The sequence below is a fragment of the Globicephala melas genome, chromosome 12 (assembly GCF_963455315.2).
Source record: "Globicephala melas chromosome 12, mGloMel1.2, whole genome shotgun sequence".
Classification (NCBI taxonomy): Eukaryota; Metazoa; Chordata; class Mammalia; order Artiodactyla; family Delphinidae; genus Globicephala; species Globicephala melas.
Window position 1 is genome coordinate 61,493,344 of NC_083325.1, and position 17,455 is coordinate 61,510,798.

The window sequence follows — 17,455 nt, forward strand, 5'->3', positions numbered from 1 at the left end:
TTTGTAGAAGGGGAAGGCAATCAGGGAAGAGCCCACTGCAAATGCAAAGGCCCAGAGCTCGAGACAGCTTGGGGGATGGAGGGAATCCAGTTCAGGTGGGAACACAGGATGCATGTGGAGAAGGGGCAGCAGGGGAGGAAGGGTCACTGACTATTTAAAATACAGGAAACCAAAGAGCTGTGAGAACTTATCTCCCCCTGCAAATAATTTACCCTGGGATTTTTGGATGGCTTCCTTCTCCATGCTTCCAATTTCTTCATTAGAGCCCTTTAACTGAATATCCTTTGGTTCTGAATGCCAAAGTCAAAATTAGGTCAATACGTAATAATCACCCTAAGGTTTATGTTTACCAGACTCACGGAAGCTTGGGGATAAAAACGGAAGGCTTCTACTTGAACCTCCTTTCCAAGGTAACATTTCTTCTAAGCATTCCTGGAAGGTGGCCATCCAGACGGAAAGAAATCTCTCCGGCCCCAGGGAGCTCAGTTTATCTCAGGAAGCAGCCCAGTGCATGACTGTACATCATTAGTTGTAAGAAATTTTTTTCCCTTAAATTGAAATTAAGTATGTCTTCCTGTTGCTTCTATCCATTTCGACCCCTTAGAGTGAAAAAAATAGCCTGCTGTGCCTCCTACATACAAATGGTGCTATGTTACATTTACAACGGTGAGTTGAGAAATGTCCCTTTTGCTCTCTACAGGTCTTGTTAATTGACAACTGGCTTAGTTTTGATTAATTAGATGGTCTTAATATCATGTGCCACCTTCCTTTTCATGAAGACCTTGAAGGGACATCTGTCACTGTTAGTAATACTCCATTTTCCTCCTTTACTGATTAGTAATACCTTATGTTTGCACAATACTTCAACCCTTTCCAAACATCTTCACATAAATTATCACAACGTAGTGTCGTAAGAAAGTGCTACGCCACTGTATGTTACCTTCACAAAAATTTCTGCACCTGTTTTATGATGCACTATAAAGGATAGGGCAAGTCCTGTAAAATATGTCTGAGAGAATCCTACGGTTTCTGACACAACAATAGCTAGTAAATGTCAAAGAATTAACATGTTTTAAGAGAAGGAAGAAGAAAAAAGTAGTTATCAGAACAAACTCTGGATGTCTACTTCAATCATGGACAAATGACTGATACTTTCCTTAACTACAGACCATACACATTCCTACCTTAGCAAACTATTTGTTTAATCACAATTACTCATGCAACAAACACAGATGCTAAGTGCCTGGCACAGGGACTGAGGGAGAGAGAGCATAGATATGGGGTTAAGGAAGGTACCATGTTAACTCTGGATATTAAATGTAAAGCAAAAGTTCAAAGAAATGAGATGGCTTAGTCAAAATCATGACTTAGTGACCTGGGAAATATGGAGGGGAGGACCTGGTAGGGAAGAGGGGAGGGCACTCAACAGGGGAAATAGAACGTAAACCCCATGATTCCAAGCACGGTCTTTCCCAAAGCAAAGCACAAAGTACCAGCTCTACGGTGGTGCTATGAAGACTGTCAAGGATGGGGGGCCTGGGGACGCTTGCGTTCTGGAGTAAGTCTGGCCCTGCAGGGTTAAGGGGATGTCCGGCTACTAAGACTAAACTGACAGCAGCTTTTTCCCCATCAAGCCAAAGAGAGATGTGCTTGTTCCTCCAGAAAGCATTATAGGAAGTTAAACTCCTTGTTGCCTCAGCAAGTTATAGGTCTGGGTAGAGGTGTGATTGCAAACGTCAAGGATCCCTGGGGAGCAATTCTATGACGCATGCAGTGTTTCACCCCGTTGGAAACAATGGTTAAACACCTGTAAGATTCACTGCACAGGATAAAATGACATGCCCACTATGGATCGATACCTTGCTGCCTCCCCGGCTCCAGACTGAGGGACACACGTGCCTGTTTAGTTTGCAGCCTGCAAAAGTGCACAGGCACCCCAACCTGAGGAACCTCTAAGGATTAGGGACTTAACCTGAGGACAGTTGACTTTGGCCCCAGGAACGATACATGGAACTACCAAGTCATAGTAACCGTTCAGTGATTTCTCCATAGAAACAGGAGGATATTAGGGTTCTCTGACCCTTGGAGAAAACAAACGGCATGCCTGAAACCGTGCCTTTCGTGATGCTAACACACAGGACAGAGGAGAAAGCGTAAAAAACGAATGACGGACCGACCTTGTTGGCAGGGTGCAGCAACCGTCCGCTGTGAGTCTGACTTGAGTTTCATAGCTGTCCAGGGGGCACACGGCCTGCTGAACGGAGGGACACTCCACAGTGCTGCAGTCCACGCTGAAAACTGGGGGGCAAACAGAGGCACCATTCACCGTTACGTTTCCTTGCATTTTGAGTCCCCAAACGAAACACTGGCTCTTCAAATTTTTGTAGTCTCCTTGCTTCCTGGAAACCCTGTCTTAGCACTGGCATTTTCATTTCCATCAACGTTAGAGAACTGTAATATGACCCCAATCTTCTGTTCAAGAAAAGAAGGGAACAAGACACTGAAGAGTTAAGATGCAGACACAGAGAAAGACAGAGAGTTAAACCAGTGGTGGTTCTGGGGATGGTGACGACCAGCCCAAGGCATTTCTGATGAAACAGCTCAAGAGACGAACAAGGGCTTGCTTGGCTTGAGCATTTACCAAGCAGTTAAAAAAAATCTGACCCATGGTTAGAAACTTTGGAAGAGGAAACCTCTGCAGTCCAGACCTATTCACAGACCACATCAGAAACGCAGCCACAAGAACAGAGATGTTAGAAATACCATAGATCCAGAAACAGCTGGGACATGACTACAAAACAAATGTGGCAAAGAAGTTGAGTAAACAGTCAAAGATGACTTAGCACATGCTATAAAGCTAACAGACGGATGGTGGGGAGCTGGCAAGGAGGAAGACTGGGGCTGAGTATTTCATTATAAAATGTCTGGCATTTTGATGCATATATTTATCTAAAAATAACTTTGTTTTATGTATGATGATTGTTTTTAAATGTAATACTTTAAAGTGACAGATATATCTGCAAATGAGGACGACGACCTCCTCTGGGGGAATGAAGCAGGCAACCACAGTACCATAAGTTTTAACCCTACGGCCCCCATCAAGCATACTTTGAAGGAAGAAAAAAGAAGAAGAGAAAAAGACAGGGTCCCTCTCTGAAGGCACTTCTGTACCAGTGGATTATCTGGTTCTCTTGACTGGAGGGCAGAAGCCAGGCTGCCGTTGGCCCAGAGTAGCAAGTTTGCAGCGTCCCACTGTCAAGTGGCCAGGGTGGGGAGGGGGGCGGGGGAAGGCTGGCTGCTGCTGCCCTCTGATGCAAAGCAGCGAGGCTGCTGGGACCAAGCCCGTGCATACCTGGTTTGCACTCATAGAGGTCACAGCACTCTCCCGGCTTCCCTGAGGCTTTGGACACAAGTATGTTCAGGTATCCTGGCTGGCAGACTTTCCGCAGGCAGCCCGCGGGGTCGCACACGCAGCGGCTGGGGAGGGGGCAGCACTCCCCGGGGGGCGCGTAACCCTCGATCAGAACGGAGTCTTCAGGACAACGCGGAGAGAACTGGACTTCACAGCGGGCCTTGGAGCAATCTGGCTTCTCTTCTAAATGGGAGAGAAAGAGTTTAGCACAGGCCCAGGGGCAGCATGGGGCACTCTCCCCATAAGTGCAGGCAGCCCTGATGATAGACTAACTAACAAAGAGTACAGGAGGGACAGAAATCTGGTGAGAACCCTCAAACACAGCTAAGCCGCCCATGGAAATCTTTCCTGTGACCTGCTCATGACACCAGAGCAAGAGGTGGAAGCTGCCTTCTCCATCCGCCCGTCCCCTCCCTTGTGTTGAACAATCCATGTCCAGCACATAGACCAGGTGAAGAAAGGCGGAGGGAAGATGCCTATGTGACGCAGAGACTCTGAAAACCGGGCTCAGTCACTGACCAATGGAAAGATCTTTAAGTTTAAGAGGAGTTTTAAGGGCCGTTCTTTGAAAACAGTGTACATTTAAACACCAAAACAGGCCCACAAATACCTAATGGCTGCTTTGGGGACTGAAGACAAGATGCATGACAGTCACCACGGAGGAACTCGACCTCCAAGCTCTGAAATTTGAGGAGATGAACAGATTAAGATGATATGAAAGCTTTAGCAAGATGGATATTGAGGCCAAATTCCCATGTAATTTCCCGAAATGGCATCTGGTGTGTTTCCATCCCTAGCAGAAATCCATCCAATGTACCTCACTCTCCTTTCTACAGTATTATGTCACCAACCTATTGCTGCACGTCCATTTTACAGATAAGAAAAATAAATCAAGCAAAGCCCTAGCTTCTGGAGCCCCAGTCCATAGCTCAGTTTCTTGGTTTAAGCTTTTAAGAAACTTATAGCCACATTAGGCCCTTGTCAATTGCATTATTATGAACTGTCACCAAATCTTTAACCGTGGTCATTTTTAAGTCTTTTGTCATTTACAGACAGTTCTGGGTGTACTCTGATGCTTTTGCACAAATGTTCCTATAAAAGGGTTTCATCTTCGAGGAATTCATGGAGAAGACTCTGACAAGTACAGGTTTCTGGTAACTGACTATAGTGCTGAACCAAATGAAGAAGCATTTTCAGAACTCTAATGGAAAACTGATGAATTCATAAAAGTGCTAACAAAAGATCAAGATGAAAAAAAATTAATTACATGGGACTGAGTGAACTGATGAGGATGATTATAATTTTTGTGACTTTCTGTTCGAATAAAAAAAAAATCCCACAAGGACCCAGAGGCAAAAAATATACAAATCAATTTTCACTGCAAAGTAAAGGAGCTGTTACTGTGGAGGATTACTGGACTGAATGTCAATATTATGACATAGCATGAGTGTGTTTCGTGTTTGGTAATTGCAATCATTGTTGCTTTTGTTGTGGTCATCCATTTACAATGCTTGGTGTCAGTCTATTTATCTCTTGTAAAAATAAAATATAGTGTGTGTGTGTGTGTGAAGAAAAAACGTTCTGGAGATGGATAGTGGTGATGGTTGCACAAACAATGTGAATGTACTTAATGCCACTGAACTGTGGCATTAATATGCCTTCACTTAAATATAGTGAAGAAGGCAAGTTTTACATTATGCATATTTTATCACTATTTTTTAAAATAAAGATACCTTTATTTTATAATAATACCTTTTTAAACTCAAAAAAAAAAAGAAAAGAGAAGTCTGAAATAAACCAAAAGCACATCATCATGGCCTCATGACCTTGAGTGGAAAGAGTTCGGAAAATGTTGGGTGAAAATAATGCCATGTCGTATTGGGGTACGTTCATAAGCTCTGTCTTTCCTAAAGTAAAATCTACAAAGAAGCACAAAGCAGGGTTAGATGCAAGAGGTCTCCTAGTTCAGCCTTCTAAACTAAAAATTTTAGTCTATTTTGTAGATAAAGAACCTGAGGCCCAAGAATTCAAGCGATGTGTCTAAGGTCAGTGGTAAAATTAAAGCAAGAATCCAAGCTTCCTTACTTCCAGTCCACTTAGCTCTTTATATTACAAAAGTAGGTCTATTTCCAAAATCAAGTGTCCCTCAGGTCATTTCTACCTTGATTGCTGTATCTTTCATTTCATCATCCATCTTCCTTGTGTAACTATTCTTGTCTAATCAAAAGATAGCACAGGAGAGCCTTCATACTCATAGTTCTAGTAAATTCATTAAAAAATATCTCTTGAGTGCCTGCTGTTCCAGCAGCCTGGGATACACCACAAGGAAAACAAACATAGATCCTGGCCCTTATACAGTTTACAATGCACTGGAGGGTGATATAAAATAAACAATAAATATTATAAATAAGCAAACTATATAGTAGCAGAGGGTGATAAGTGCTGGGTGGGGGAATAGAACAGAGCAAGAGGGAATTAGAGTGCATGGAAGAAGTGGGGGTCAGTTACAATTTGGTCGGGGGACTTCCCTGGTGGCACAGTGGTTAAGAACCCACCTGCCAATGCAGGGGACACAGGTTCGAGCCCTGGTCTGGGAAGATCCCACATGCCACAGAGCAGCTAAGCCCGTGTGTCACAACTACTGAGCCTGCGTGCCACAACTACTGAAGCCTGCGCACCTAGAGCCTGTGCTCTGCAACAAGAGAATCCACTGCAATGAGAAGCCCGCAAACTGCAATGAAGAGTAGCCCCTGCTCGCTGCAACTAGAGAAAGCCTGAGCATAGCGATGAAGACCCAACACAGCCAAAGATAAATTAAAAAACAAACAAAAAACAATTTGGTTGGAACAGGCATCACTGGGAAGCTGATGTTTGAACAGATTTGAAGGAGTGAAGGGTGGGCCATGGAGATACTTGGGAGAAGAGCATCCCAGCAGAGGGCACAGCTACTGCACTCCTGCACGTCCCAAGAGGAGCAAGAGGCCAGTGTGGCTGCGGCAGGATATACAGAGGATACATATATCCAATTTTCATATTACAAGCCCAAGCAACTGTCTTCAGAAGAGAACACAATTAAGAGGAATTCCACTCCTGGATCCCCATCAGCGTGGGCAGAACAAATCAAAGAGCTGAGGAGGAGAAAGCAAATCGTGGCTGTATGGGTGATGGAGTGTGTAAAGCACACTGAGTAGATCTCTTATCTGTCAAACACAAACACATGGTCTCATAATTAATAAGAGTGCTATGACTTTAACTGCAAACAGAACTTAATTTCTGCTCTTGTTAATGTGCTGTGATTAACTTATTCTGTATCACATTCCATTACATTCTCATTCTAGAAAATATCTGGTATGTATAATCAGATTTTTAAAACATAAGCTTCAAAGAAAGATGTTTTCATTAAAACCCAACATATTAGATCTTCCTAGTTATTCTGCTCTTTAAGTTTCTTTTAACAGTCCCAACATTGTCACTGACTGATATGTATTTTGCAGCTCAAGCCCTGAGAGATTTATTTACTTCTGAAGACCTGCCTTAGTAACACACGTGGCATAAGGTACCACATAAGAGGATTAAATCTTATAAATGCTTTTTCAACTTTTCTCAAGATTCATATTGGCTTTCCCTTTAATTTACTGATATAATCAATTAGTAGATTTTAAACCAGCCTCGTTTTCTTAGAATAAACCCTCTTTCTAAAGATCCAGCTGGGTGTGACTTCCTAACATTTTAAGATTTTTAGATTAATAAGCTTGAGTAATATTAGCCCGGAGCTCTCTCTTTTCGTGTGTGTGTGCTGGCCTCATCTGGTCTTAGTTCCAGAGTTATACTAACTTTTTCAATGACCTGTTTATCATTCTACCTCTTTCTCGGCTATGAAGCAGTTCATATACCATAGGAATTATCTATTCTTTGATGTTTTCATATAACTCATGAACCTATCTGAACTCAGTATATTTTTAAAGGAGGAAAGGACAGATTTCTTTGTTGGTTATTAGATTATTCAGGTGTTCCACCTTTTTTAGAATTATCTATACTAACATATATTAGAAATATATATAACATTTATATATATTAAGAAATATACACATTAAGAAATACCTCATTCATCTAGAGTTACAAATTCATTTCAGGCTTTATGGAGCAAGCTTTCTTTTTTGTGGTTTATGTGTTCATGGGTTCTCTCAAGTTTTTGAATCTCTTCCTTGTCTTTCAGATTGTTTACCTGGCTTTTCTCTAGGTTTAAAATTGATGCTTAGTTCACTTTCTCAGAAGTGTGAATAACTTTAATTATGATTTTAATACTTTAGCCAAATATTGCTAAAAATTGCTTTTCTCTAGGTTTAAAATTGATGCTTAGTTCACTTAGTTCACTTTCTCAGAAGTGTGAATAACTTTAATTATGATTTTAATACTTTAGCCAAATATTGCTTTGGTTATATTCTAATTTTTGATACGTCCTACTCTCAATGTAACTCATTTCTAATTCAGTTTTGATCTCTTCTTTAACTAAGGACTTTTTAGGACAGCGCTAATAAATTTCTGCATGGCTTTCCTTTTTCCTTTCTTTCTCCTTGGCTTTCCTTTTCAGTTTAATTTATAGTTTCACTGCCCTGTTGCCAGAAAATGTAGGCTATACAATTTTCTACTTCTGTTAATTTCTTGAGTTTATCTTTTGTTTTTGTTTTTTTGGCATGCGTGTATGTACATGTGGCCTATGGCCAACTTTTTGAATACACAAGTATTTGGAAAGGACATGTATTCTCTGTTTATTGAATCCAAACTTGCAAATCTATTAAATCAAGCTTAATTATGACATTCAGCTCACTTACATCTTACATTTTTTACCTGATTTCCAAGAAGGATCTATAAAAAATCTCCCACTATGAACCAGCAACTTCTCCTCATATTTCTAACAGTTTTTACTTTAATTTTTCCAGGATGTGTTGTTAAGTTCATGACTAGCAGGCAGAAAATTCAAGCCTGTTATACTGACTTGGCAAATTGTAAAGTGATGCTTTCAAAGCATTTAGATTTCTAAGATCTAAATTTTTTTTTTTATTTTGTAATCGTTAAGTGTCTTAGCTTTATTCTCCTCTTCATTCTACCCTCTATTCACTTTTCAACAGATAATCTAGAACACTCACCCAGCATCCTTCCCTTCCCCCATCATCAGCCTGTCACTTGAACCCAACTATGGTTACCATAGCATCAGGAATTGTTTTTCTAAAACCTTCTTTCTCAGCCTGTTTCTAAATAATTCTTGCAGTCGACTTCATTTATTCATCTGTGTCTCTACTCCATCTCTCTTCCATGGAGAAAATAAGGAGAAAACTACAGACACACCATATATTTTCTATCATTTAGAAGGCTTTTCTGACATTACCTCTGAATTTTAAATTTTATCCATTTGAAGAGAAGCCTCTCCTTACTCTTTCCCTATGATGTCTAACAAGTCTATATATAGTACTTAACTTAATTAACAACCTCTTCAGTCTGGTTGCCCCTTTGCAACTGGCATCTTAAAAAAAAAAACAAAAACAAAAAACAACTGCCCCAGATATAGAAAGACTAAAGTGACAGGATCACTTGCAACAGAGGTAATTAAGGGAAATAAGCTAGTTTCATCATATTAATTATCTCTCTTTAAGAGGTTAGCCTCAAAATATTGACAGGGTCACCCAGTATTAAAGGGACTTTACAATAATAATGGCAAGTCTGTATCAATCCTAGTCACTTTAACCTGCATCTTGGCCAGTTGTAGACTTTTTCCAGGTCCATAAGTCAACAGGAAAAGTAAAATCATGATCTACAAGCAGCAAATGCATTCAAGGGTTTTCTGCTTTAAACACAAATTTAAAGAAAACCAAAGACGAATGAAAAACTACTAAATGGAAAAAGAAAAAAAAAAGAAAAATTAGACTGCCAGATTCTCATTCTAGCTATTTAATTTCTGTAGAGCCTCCCACATCTGATACTGAAGCTTTCTTCCTCTTTCAAAACCTCTTAAAATGGCCATTTAAAAATAACAGCAGGGCTTCCCTGGTGGCACAGTGGTTGAGAGTCCGCCTGCCGATGCAGGGGACACGGGTTCGTGCCCCAGTCTGGGAGGATCCCACATGCTGCGGAGCAGCTAGGCCCGTGAGCCATGGCCGCTGAGCCTGCGCGTCTGGAGCCTGTGCTCTGCAACGGGAGAGGCCATAACAGTGAGAGGCCCGCGTACCGCAAAAATAAATTAAAAAAAATAATAACAGCAGATACGCTGCACACTTATTAATGGAAAAACAGGCCACGTAAAATGGACCAGTAAATTTAGAAAGGCAAATACAAAGTCAGTGCTGCTGGGTACTCTGTGCTTTGCTGAAATCTCTCCCAATTCTCACGTATACATATACATGCACACAGGCAACCCATCATCATTCTGAGACAATTCTTGGGAGTTCCAACTATGGAGCTATTTTAAGGGAACTCAAATTTGGATTAGAACTAGTATCACAGAATTTAGCAGATAGAACATAGAGTTAAGAGGAGAAGAGTCTGGGATCACTGTTTTCCCCATACCTTACTCTGGTAATCTCCCTCCTTTAAAACCTCACTCCTTTAGAATCTGAAGTCTTGCAGTAGCTATGGCATCAGCCTAGGGTATCACAGTGGCCACTAGGTGGTCCTGGGAGACACACCTCATGGTACCAGCTGAGATGCAATCTATGAATCCTTCCTTCACCCATTCATTCAGCACATATCTACTGAATGAGTTCCATGTGCCAAGGATTCTAGGCACAGGGCCTGGAGCAGGGAATAAAACAAAGTCCTTGCTTGCCTTCTTGGATTTACCATTCTAGAGGAGTAACATAATAAACAAAGAACTACACAGCATAATGCCAGACGGCGACAAATTCTTTGAAGCAGAATTGACAATACGACTGTAATGCACTGGCCAGGTGGGTGACGCAGGTCTCTCCTGAGGACATGGCACCTGCACGGAGACCTGAATGAAATAAGGGGGAAGGCAGGCAAACTGCAGGGCAAGGGTATCCCAGATGCAGGAAACAGCAAGAATAAAGTCTCCGACGCAAGAACAAACCTACTCGCCACACAGAAAATATTTGTCTCATGATTGTTAAGAAGAAATCTGAATTAGTATAATTCACAGGTAAAAAATACCAGTAAAGACTTATAAGAAAAACATTTTGCTGGATGGTGTTTCTTATTAAGGATTCAATTCTCATGATCATGCTAGAGCAGTGAAGGAATATCTACCAGCTAGGCACCTTCTCCGTGAGGTGCCACGCCTCACCTCGTGCTCACACCCCCCCTTCCCACTCCTGTGCGAAAGAGACGAAATCGGCATTGCTACTTGGCAGATGAGACAGGAACAGAGAGACTAAGAAACTTGGCCAAGGTCACAAAGTAAGTGGCAGAGCCTCCAAAGCACGAACTTCACACTAGTCCACAATGCCAAGAGCAAAAGTAACTTCAGCTTTCCTGGTATTTGTATGTTGAGTCAATGGCTACATTTTTGCTCAAGTATAGAATGCAAAAGTCATTTGCAGGGACTTCCCTGGTGGCATAGAGGTGAAAAATCGGCTTGCCAATACAGGGGGCACGGGTTCGAGCCCTGGCCCGGGAAGGTCCCACATGCTGCGGAGCAACTAAGCCCGTGTACCACAACTACTGAGCCTGTGCTCTAGAGCCTGTGAGCCACAACTGCTGAGCCCGTGTGCTGCGACTACTGAAGCCCACGCGCCTAGAGCCCGTGCTCTGCAAGAAGTGACGGCACAGCAATGAGAAGCCTGCACGCCGCAACAAAGAGTAGCCCCCACTCTCCACAACTAGAGAAAGCCTGCGCACAGCAACGAAGACCCAACGCAGACAAAAACAAATTTTTTATAAAGTCATTTGCAAAGATAAAGAGGTTCAGGGTCTTCGGCTGTGTCCTCATCACTTTCTGGTTGGCCATCCTCCCCATCTCATTTGCTTCTTGGCCATACAAACGTAAAGGAGGCGCTCTCTTATACCCAGCACTATTTGGTTCTGAAGACTTCTACTACAAGTGCAAGACACATGTCATCCCTGCATTTTTAAATTTAGAGGCTGACTCCTTTAAGGTTACACTGTGAATTCTTTTCATTCACATTCCATGATTTTATCATAACCTTTTTTGGCAAGCTTCGTGGTGAAGACTTGTTCCACACAACCATAACCCCGAGGGGAAAAAATTAGGCTTGTTGATGCAGTCCCAGAAATATTTCATATTTCAGCTTGTTCGGAAACACCAGCTGTACTTTCCCAGCACTTTCTTTTACTCTGAATTTAGGATTTAACAGTGATGGCATCTACATAGAGCCTTTCCCTGGTGGTTTGTTAAACATGTCACATTAAATTGTTTTCAAAAACCTAATAGTTAGTTTGTACCAGAGTGGGATATAAATTAGCCCAATATAAAGAAAAATAATTAAATGATCTGTAGGACCACAACATGCGATCCTTGAACTCAGTGGTTCTCAACCCTGGCTGTGCGTTTAGGATCACTTACGAAGCTTTTAAGAATGCCACTGTCTGGATTCCACCTCCAATCAATTATAGCAGAATTTCTGGGGAAGGAGCCTGGGAATTAATATCTGTTTCTATAGCTCCCTAGGTGATTCTATTGTGTGACTGGGGTGGAGGACCACTGTGTTACTCCTTCAAGCAAAATGGGAATCTTTACAATGAAGTTCTCTACTGACAACAGAGCTTCACCAGGGGCATGTTCAAATATCCTGGCAAACGGCAGCTGGCCAAATGCCAAAGCAGCACTAAGCCCTCCAGATCTCTGCCTGCCTCCAAGTGGTCCAAGCTGTATGCTGAGCCCATGGTACCTCCAGGAATCTCACAGACCACACATCTTTTCTAGGCAGGATGTTACTTAATTGGGTTGAAACGATGCTTTCCATTAGAGCTTTGCTGGACTGGCCGCATCAGCATCAGTATCCGCCGGGAGCCTGTTGGAGCTGCAGAAGCGTAGACCCCATGGCAAGCCTACTGAATCAGAATCTGCATTTTAGCAAGATTCCCAGATGAGACAAACTGCTCTAGGTTGGTGGTTCTCAAACAGCAGTCCGTGGACCAGCACATCAGCCATTTCCTGGGAACCTGCTAGAGAGGCAACTCTAAGGCCCACATCAGACCTGCAGAATCAGAAACTCTGAGGGTGGGGCCCAGGAGTCTGTGCTTGAACAAATCCTCCGGGAGATTTTTCATGCATACTATCGTTTGAGAACCACAATGCTAGAATTTTGATTCTCAACCCTGGCAGCACATTAGAATCCCCTGAGGAACTTTAAAAGTTCAAAAGCTCAGAATACATCCCAGACCAATTAAATCAGAATTACTAGAAGTGGGACCCCAGCATCAGTATCTTAAAGTCTCCCTGATGACTCCAATGTACAGTAAGGGTTTATTCACTGTTCTAGCCACCCGCCACCCCCGCAGTCCCCTATACTCCCAGGGGATCGGAAGCCGCTTTAAATCTTAGGACATCTGAATCAACAAGTTCTCTGGAATCTTCCTGGGAGAAATGAGAAAAGCTGAAAGGGGTGTCCAGCATCTGCCTCTGGTAGGTGCTGGGGTAGAGGAAGTAGGGAGTGGGAGAGAGATTAGCTCCCAAACGAGACCTGTGTGCATCCTCCAGGATTTAAAATCCTGACTTATGAAAGTTTATTAGAATTTTGAGTCCAGAGACATTTTATCTCATCATCTGTTAATTCACACCAGGAACATGTATTCAGTTTACTCCCAGAAGGATTTGCCATTCAAATAACTATATTCATGTCTTCATACACGGTAACAAGTTTTCAATATGTAACAATGAATTTATTTTTTTTTAATCTGGCAATAAAGTAAGGCCTAAGGATAGTTTGGATAAATGTAAAAGACCTGAAGATTGGTTTCAAAAAGATTAATTTTACCTAATAAACTATAGCCTTCTCTGAAAACCTCGTGTCCCCTCCTTGCCATAAACACAAGCCCACAAAAAATGAGTGAAGGGACTTCTCTGGTGGCACAGCGGTTAAGAATCCGCCTGCCAATGCAGGGGATGCGAGTTCGAGCCCTGGTCCGGGAAGATCCCACATGCCGCAGAGCAACTAAGCCCGTGTGCCACAACTACTGAGCCTGTGCTCCAGAGCCCGCGAGCCACAACTACTGAGCCTGAGTGCCACAACTACTGAAGCCCGCGTGCCTAGAGCCTGTGCTCTGCAACAAGAGAAGCCACTGCAATAATAAGCCCGCGCACTGCAACGAAGAGTAGTCCCTGCTCGCCGCAACTAGAGAAAGCCGGCACACAGCAATGAAAACCCAACTCAGTCAAAAAAAAAAAAAAAGAATGAAAATTATTAAAGAATGGGACAAATGACTGATGATGAAGACTTAAATGAACTAAAGTTTGTATAGTCAGTTCAGCAACATCTTAAGAGGAATCTTCGTAACAGCTTGAAAATGTCATAGAGGCATAAACATTAGAAATGAAGCATTCCCTAGGGTAGCGTTTAAACGGAAGGCAACATCCATTATAGAACACAAACAAAGCCTCTATTGTGCTGAATGAGTCTGTGTCTTTGGGTGGGTCACTTTCCATACTTCAAGTTTTCCTCCACAGAGGAAAGGATACTGCTACTAACTTGGTTGTTACTTTCTTTAATCGTGACATGGATATAAGAAAATGTACTAAAATGTCAGATGTGAAAGAGGTGAAATGAAGGGTCTGGTGTTCCTCATCTGTAAAATGAGGGGCTGGTCCCTGTGGGTGACTTATGAACATACTCCAGCCAGAAGCCCTGTGAGCCCTTCCTGTGCAGTCAGGTTCCAGGGGCTCTTGGCTTCTGCTCAGCTAAGGAAGACCAACAAATGATTGTTACATTAAAGGAGGGACCAGTCTTTTTCTTTTAGAACTCCAGTATTTGTTACCACTGTAGAGTTTTAGCAATATAGTAGGAAATGTGATCTTATATGATTTAAAAAAGAAAGAACAGTAAACCAGGGGTTCTGTCAGTAATACTGTCAATAACTTTCTGAGTCCCAGAGGTGGCATATGGATCTCAAGGCTCCAGAAGGACCCAAAAAAATATTATGTGCTGACCTAACGTCTTCAAAGTTTCCTCGAAGTGACTACACTTACGCAGTTAAAATGATCAACAATAAAAGGCAGATGAATAAAGGACGGGTAGAGTCTGCAGAACACGGCTGCTGCTCTGTCTTTGCTGACAGTCGCAGTGCAAATAAAGAACAGCAGGCTCTCTTACTGTTCAACTAACTGGTAGTTCTCATGAGGGTCTGCACATTATGGGGGGGGGGGAAACGTGTGGCTAAAATTACAGAAAGAGAGTTGTGAAAAAATATTTTGGCCATTTATTTTTTTCTTCCCCTTCCTCCCTTTCTTATTTCTGTCTTGCTAAAGATAAACTACTTGTTTGTAACACTTACGTGTCATTTAACAGTGGTTGCTTTTTATCTCTCTTATATGGCGGTCAGTATACCTACTGGTTTACCACAAAGATTTGAGAGCCAGAAAGAACTATGCTCAAATCTTGGCTCTTCTACAGCTAGCTGTGTGATCTCAGGCAAGTTTTTTGACCTCTCTGGGTCATAATTGCCTCAGGGTTGTTTTAAGTGTCAAGTGAGATAATAAATATTGCAAGTAGCCCCGTGCCTGGTACATCTAAGTGCCCAAGTGATAGTAGTTCTTATCATCACCATCATTAATTATTAGAAAAAGTCTGTGCTTTGAGTCAGACCTCAGAATACTCAGTATACCATTGTGTTAAACAGGGCATAAAAATACTTATTCTACAAGTCTGTTTGGAGACTAAAAGAATATACACATTCTTTCATATACAAAATATTATATAAATGTAAAAGAATATTTCACGTATTTTATATGTATATGTGTATGTGTATAAACATACACATACACACACACACACACACACACACACACAGAGGACACTCACAGGCCCTCTTGTTAGTTCACTTTCCTTCTCAGTTTGTTTTAAACCTAATGCCCAACATGGGAACTGGGCATAATGAACACAGATCTGATCATTAAATGTTTGCTATTATTGACAAAGGTAAAGATGACTATGAGGGGCTTCCCTGGTGGTGCAGTGGTTAAGAATCCGCCTGCCAATGCAGGGGACAGGGGTTCAAGCCCTGGTCCGGGAAGATCCCACATGCCGCAGAGCAACTGAGCCAGTGTGCCACAGCTACTGAGCCTGAGCTCTAGAGCCCACGAGCCACAACTACTGAGCCCACGAGCCACAACTGCTGAAGCCCACGCGCCTAGAGCCCGTGCTCCGCAACAAGAGAAGCCACCGCAATAAGAAGCCCGCGCACCGCAACGAAGAGTAGCCCCCGCCCTCCACAACTAGAGAAAGCCCGCACACAGCAACGAGGAACCAACACAGCCAAAAATAAATACATAAAATAAATTTTAAAAAAGATGACTATGAAACACACACAAATATGCCCTATATCACATACATATCTTAACATGCCCAGCACACATCGTCACCCTACTACGCTAAAAGTTGTGCTCAAGTGCCGTTTCTCTGTCAGCTTCCATTTACTTTAATTCCTTTTTTTAAAATGCTGCTTTTTGAGAGACCAGTCCTCACTCTGGAGAGAAGGAAGGAAGCTACCTTATTCAGGTAGTTTTCCCTGGAGAGTCTTCCCAGCTATTTCTGCATTCAGGATGTGTGATGGGCCTGCCTACAAAGCTACCAGATTGACGGGATGGCATATATGGTAATGAGTGCCTCACCCAAACAAAGGCCTCCTGACATTTACCCCTGTACCATGAAGGAAGGCCCTCCCGGGTGAGAAACTGCCTCTTCCTTGCAGACCACCTTTGATGGCCAGCACCTCTCTGAACAGCCTCACTCCCTCCCCATGACTTTCTCTGAAGGCTTCTCCACCTTTCTGACCGTTCCTTCGGCTCCAGCACCAACTTTCTAATCAGATATGCGCCAGGCCGAGCCCCTGAGAGGGCCCCACGTTTCTATGCTGTCTTTGTATCCTTTGTGTACCCATGGCGTAAACCCTCATCCACTGCAACCGCTGAGAGGGCACCCGGAGACTACAAATATGTGAGCTGCAGCTGAGCAAAGGGACGTGTTTACTTTCCATCCTGAACTACAACTTGACCTGCAGCAAAAACAAAAATACTGCAGTGTGTATTTTTTCCCAGAAATGATAATTATAGTACTCCAAACATTTTTCCAACTTCAACTACCAAAATGGAAAAGGCATTTCAAAAAATAATTTATTAAATAGGCACTTATATTCTTGGTAGCCCTTACATGGAAATTCTACTTTTTTTTCTTCATAGCCATTAAAGGGCTTAGGTCTTGGCTCAAAACCTCTTCCAGGCTAAGGTGGGGCTCAGCCTGCCAGGCTGAGAGGTAAGTGACTGAAGAGCCTTCCCTATTCATTGCAGTCAGCATGGGTTTATAGGACCTTTTTCCACTTCAAAAATACCGGCGATTTAAGAAGCACAGTTTGTACATAGGGTGATACAAAGGCACTTCTGCACATCTGGCTAATGATACTCCTGAACCAGAAGCAGGAGGCCAGATGGGCTCCTGGTACCAAACTCAGGATGTACAGTATTTAGACCCCTTACAGGAGCATCACATGAATCCCAGCTTAGTTTTACTCCTCTCTCTTAAGAGAATGCTTCCTCACCTCATTCCCCACCTGGTCCTTTTCCTCTAGCCACGCTTTTTTTGGACCTGGTAACTCTCATTGGGATACAGCCATTGTAACTACCGCTCTCAGCTTTTCAACACCCTTTAGACCCCCGATTCTCACTTGAACATGCTAGAGGGCTTTTTTTTTTTTTTGCGGTACGCGGGCCTCTCACTGCCGCGGCCTCTCCCGTTGCGGAGCACAGGCTCTGGACGCGCAGGCTCAGCGGCCATGGCTCACGGGCTCAGCCGCTCCGCGGCATGTGGGATCTTCCCGTACCGGGGCACGAACCCAAGTCCCCTGCACTGGCAGGCACAC

The 17,455-nt window shown here is 42.8% G+C and overlaps 1 protein-coding gene across 5 annotated transcripts in view; it reads right to left on the minus strand.

Annotated features, from left to right (window-relative positions):
* Nucleotides 1-17,455, minus strand: part of CRIM1 (cysteine rich transmembrane BMP regulator 1) — a 208,502-nt gene that overhangs the window by 108,672 nt on the left and 82,375 nt on the right. For 3 of the 5 annotated variants that reach the window (XM_030857944.3, XM_030857947.3, XM_030857946.3), the window contains exons 3-4: nt 3,353-3,595; nt 2,178-2,298 (exon numbers count right to left, since the gene is read on the minus strand). The exons of 1 other annotated variant lie outside the window; for it this stretch is intronic. In XM_030857944.3, the coding sequence (XP_030713804.1) occupies nt 2,178-2,298; nt 3,353-3,595 (364 nt within the window). The remainder of the gene's footprint in view (nt 1-2,177; nt 2,299-3,352; nt 3,596-17,455) is intronic. One more of the 5 variants, XM_030857949.3, reaches the window with a different exon arrangement.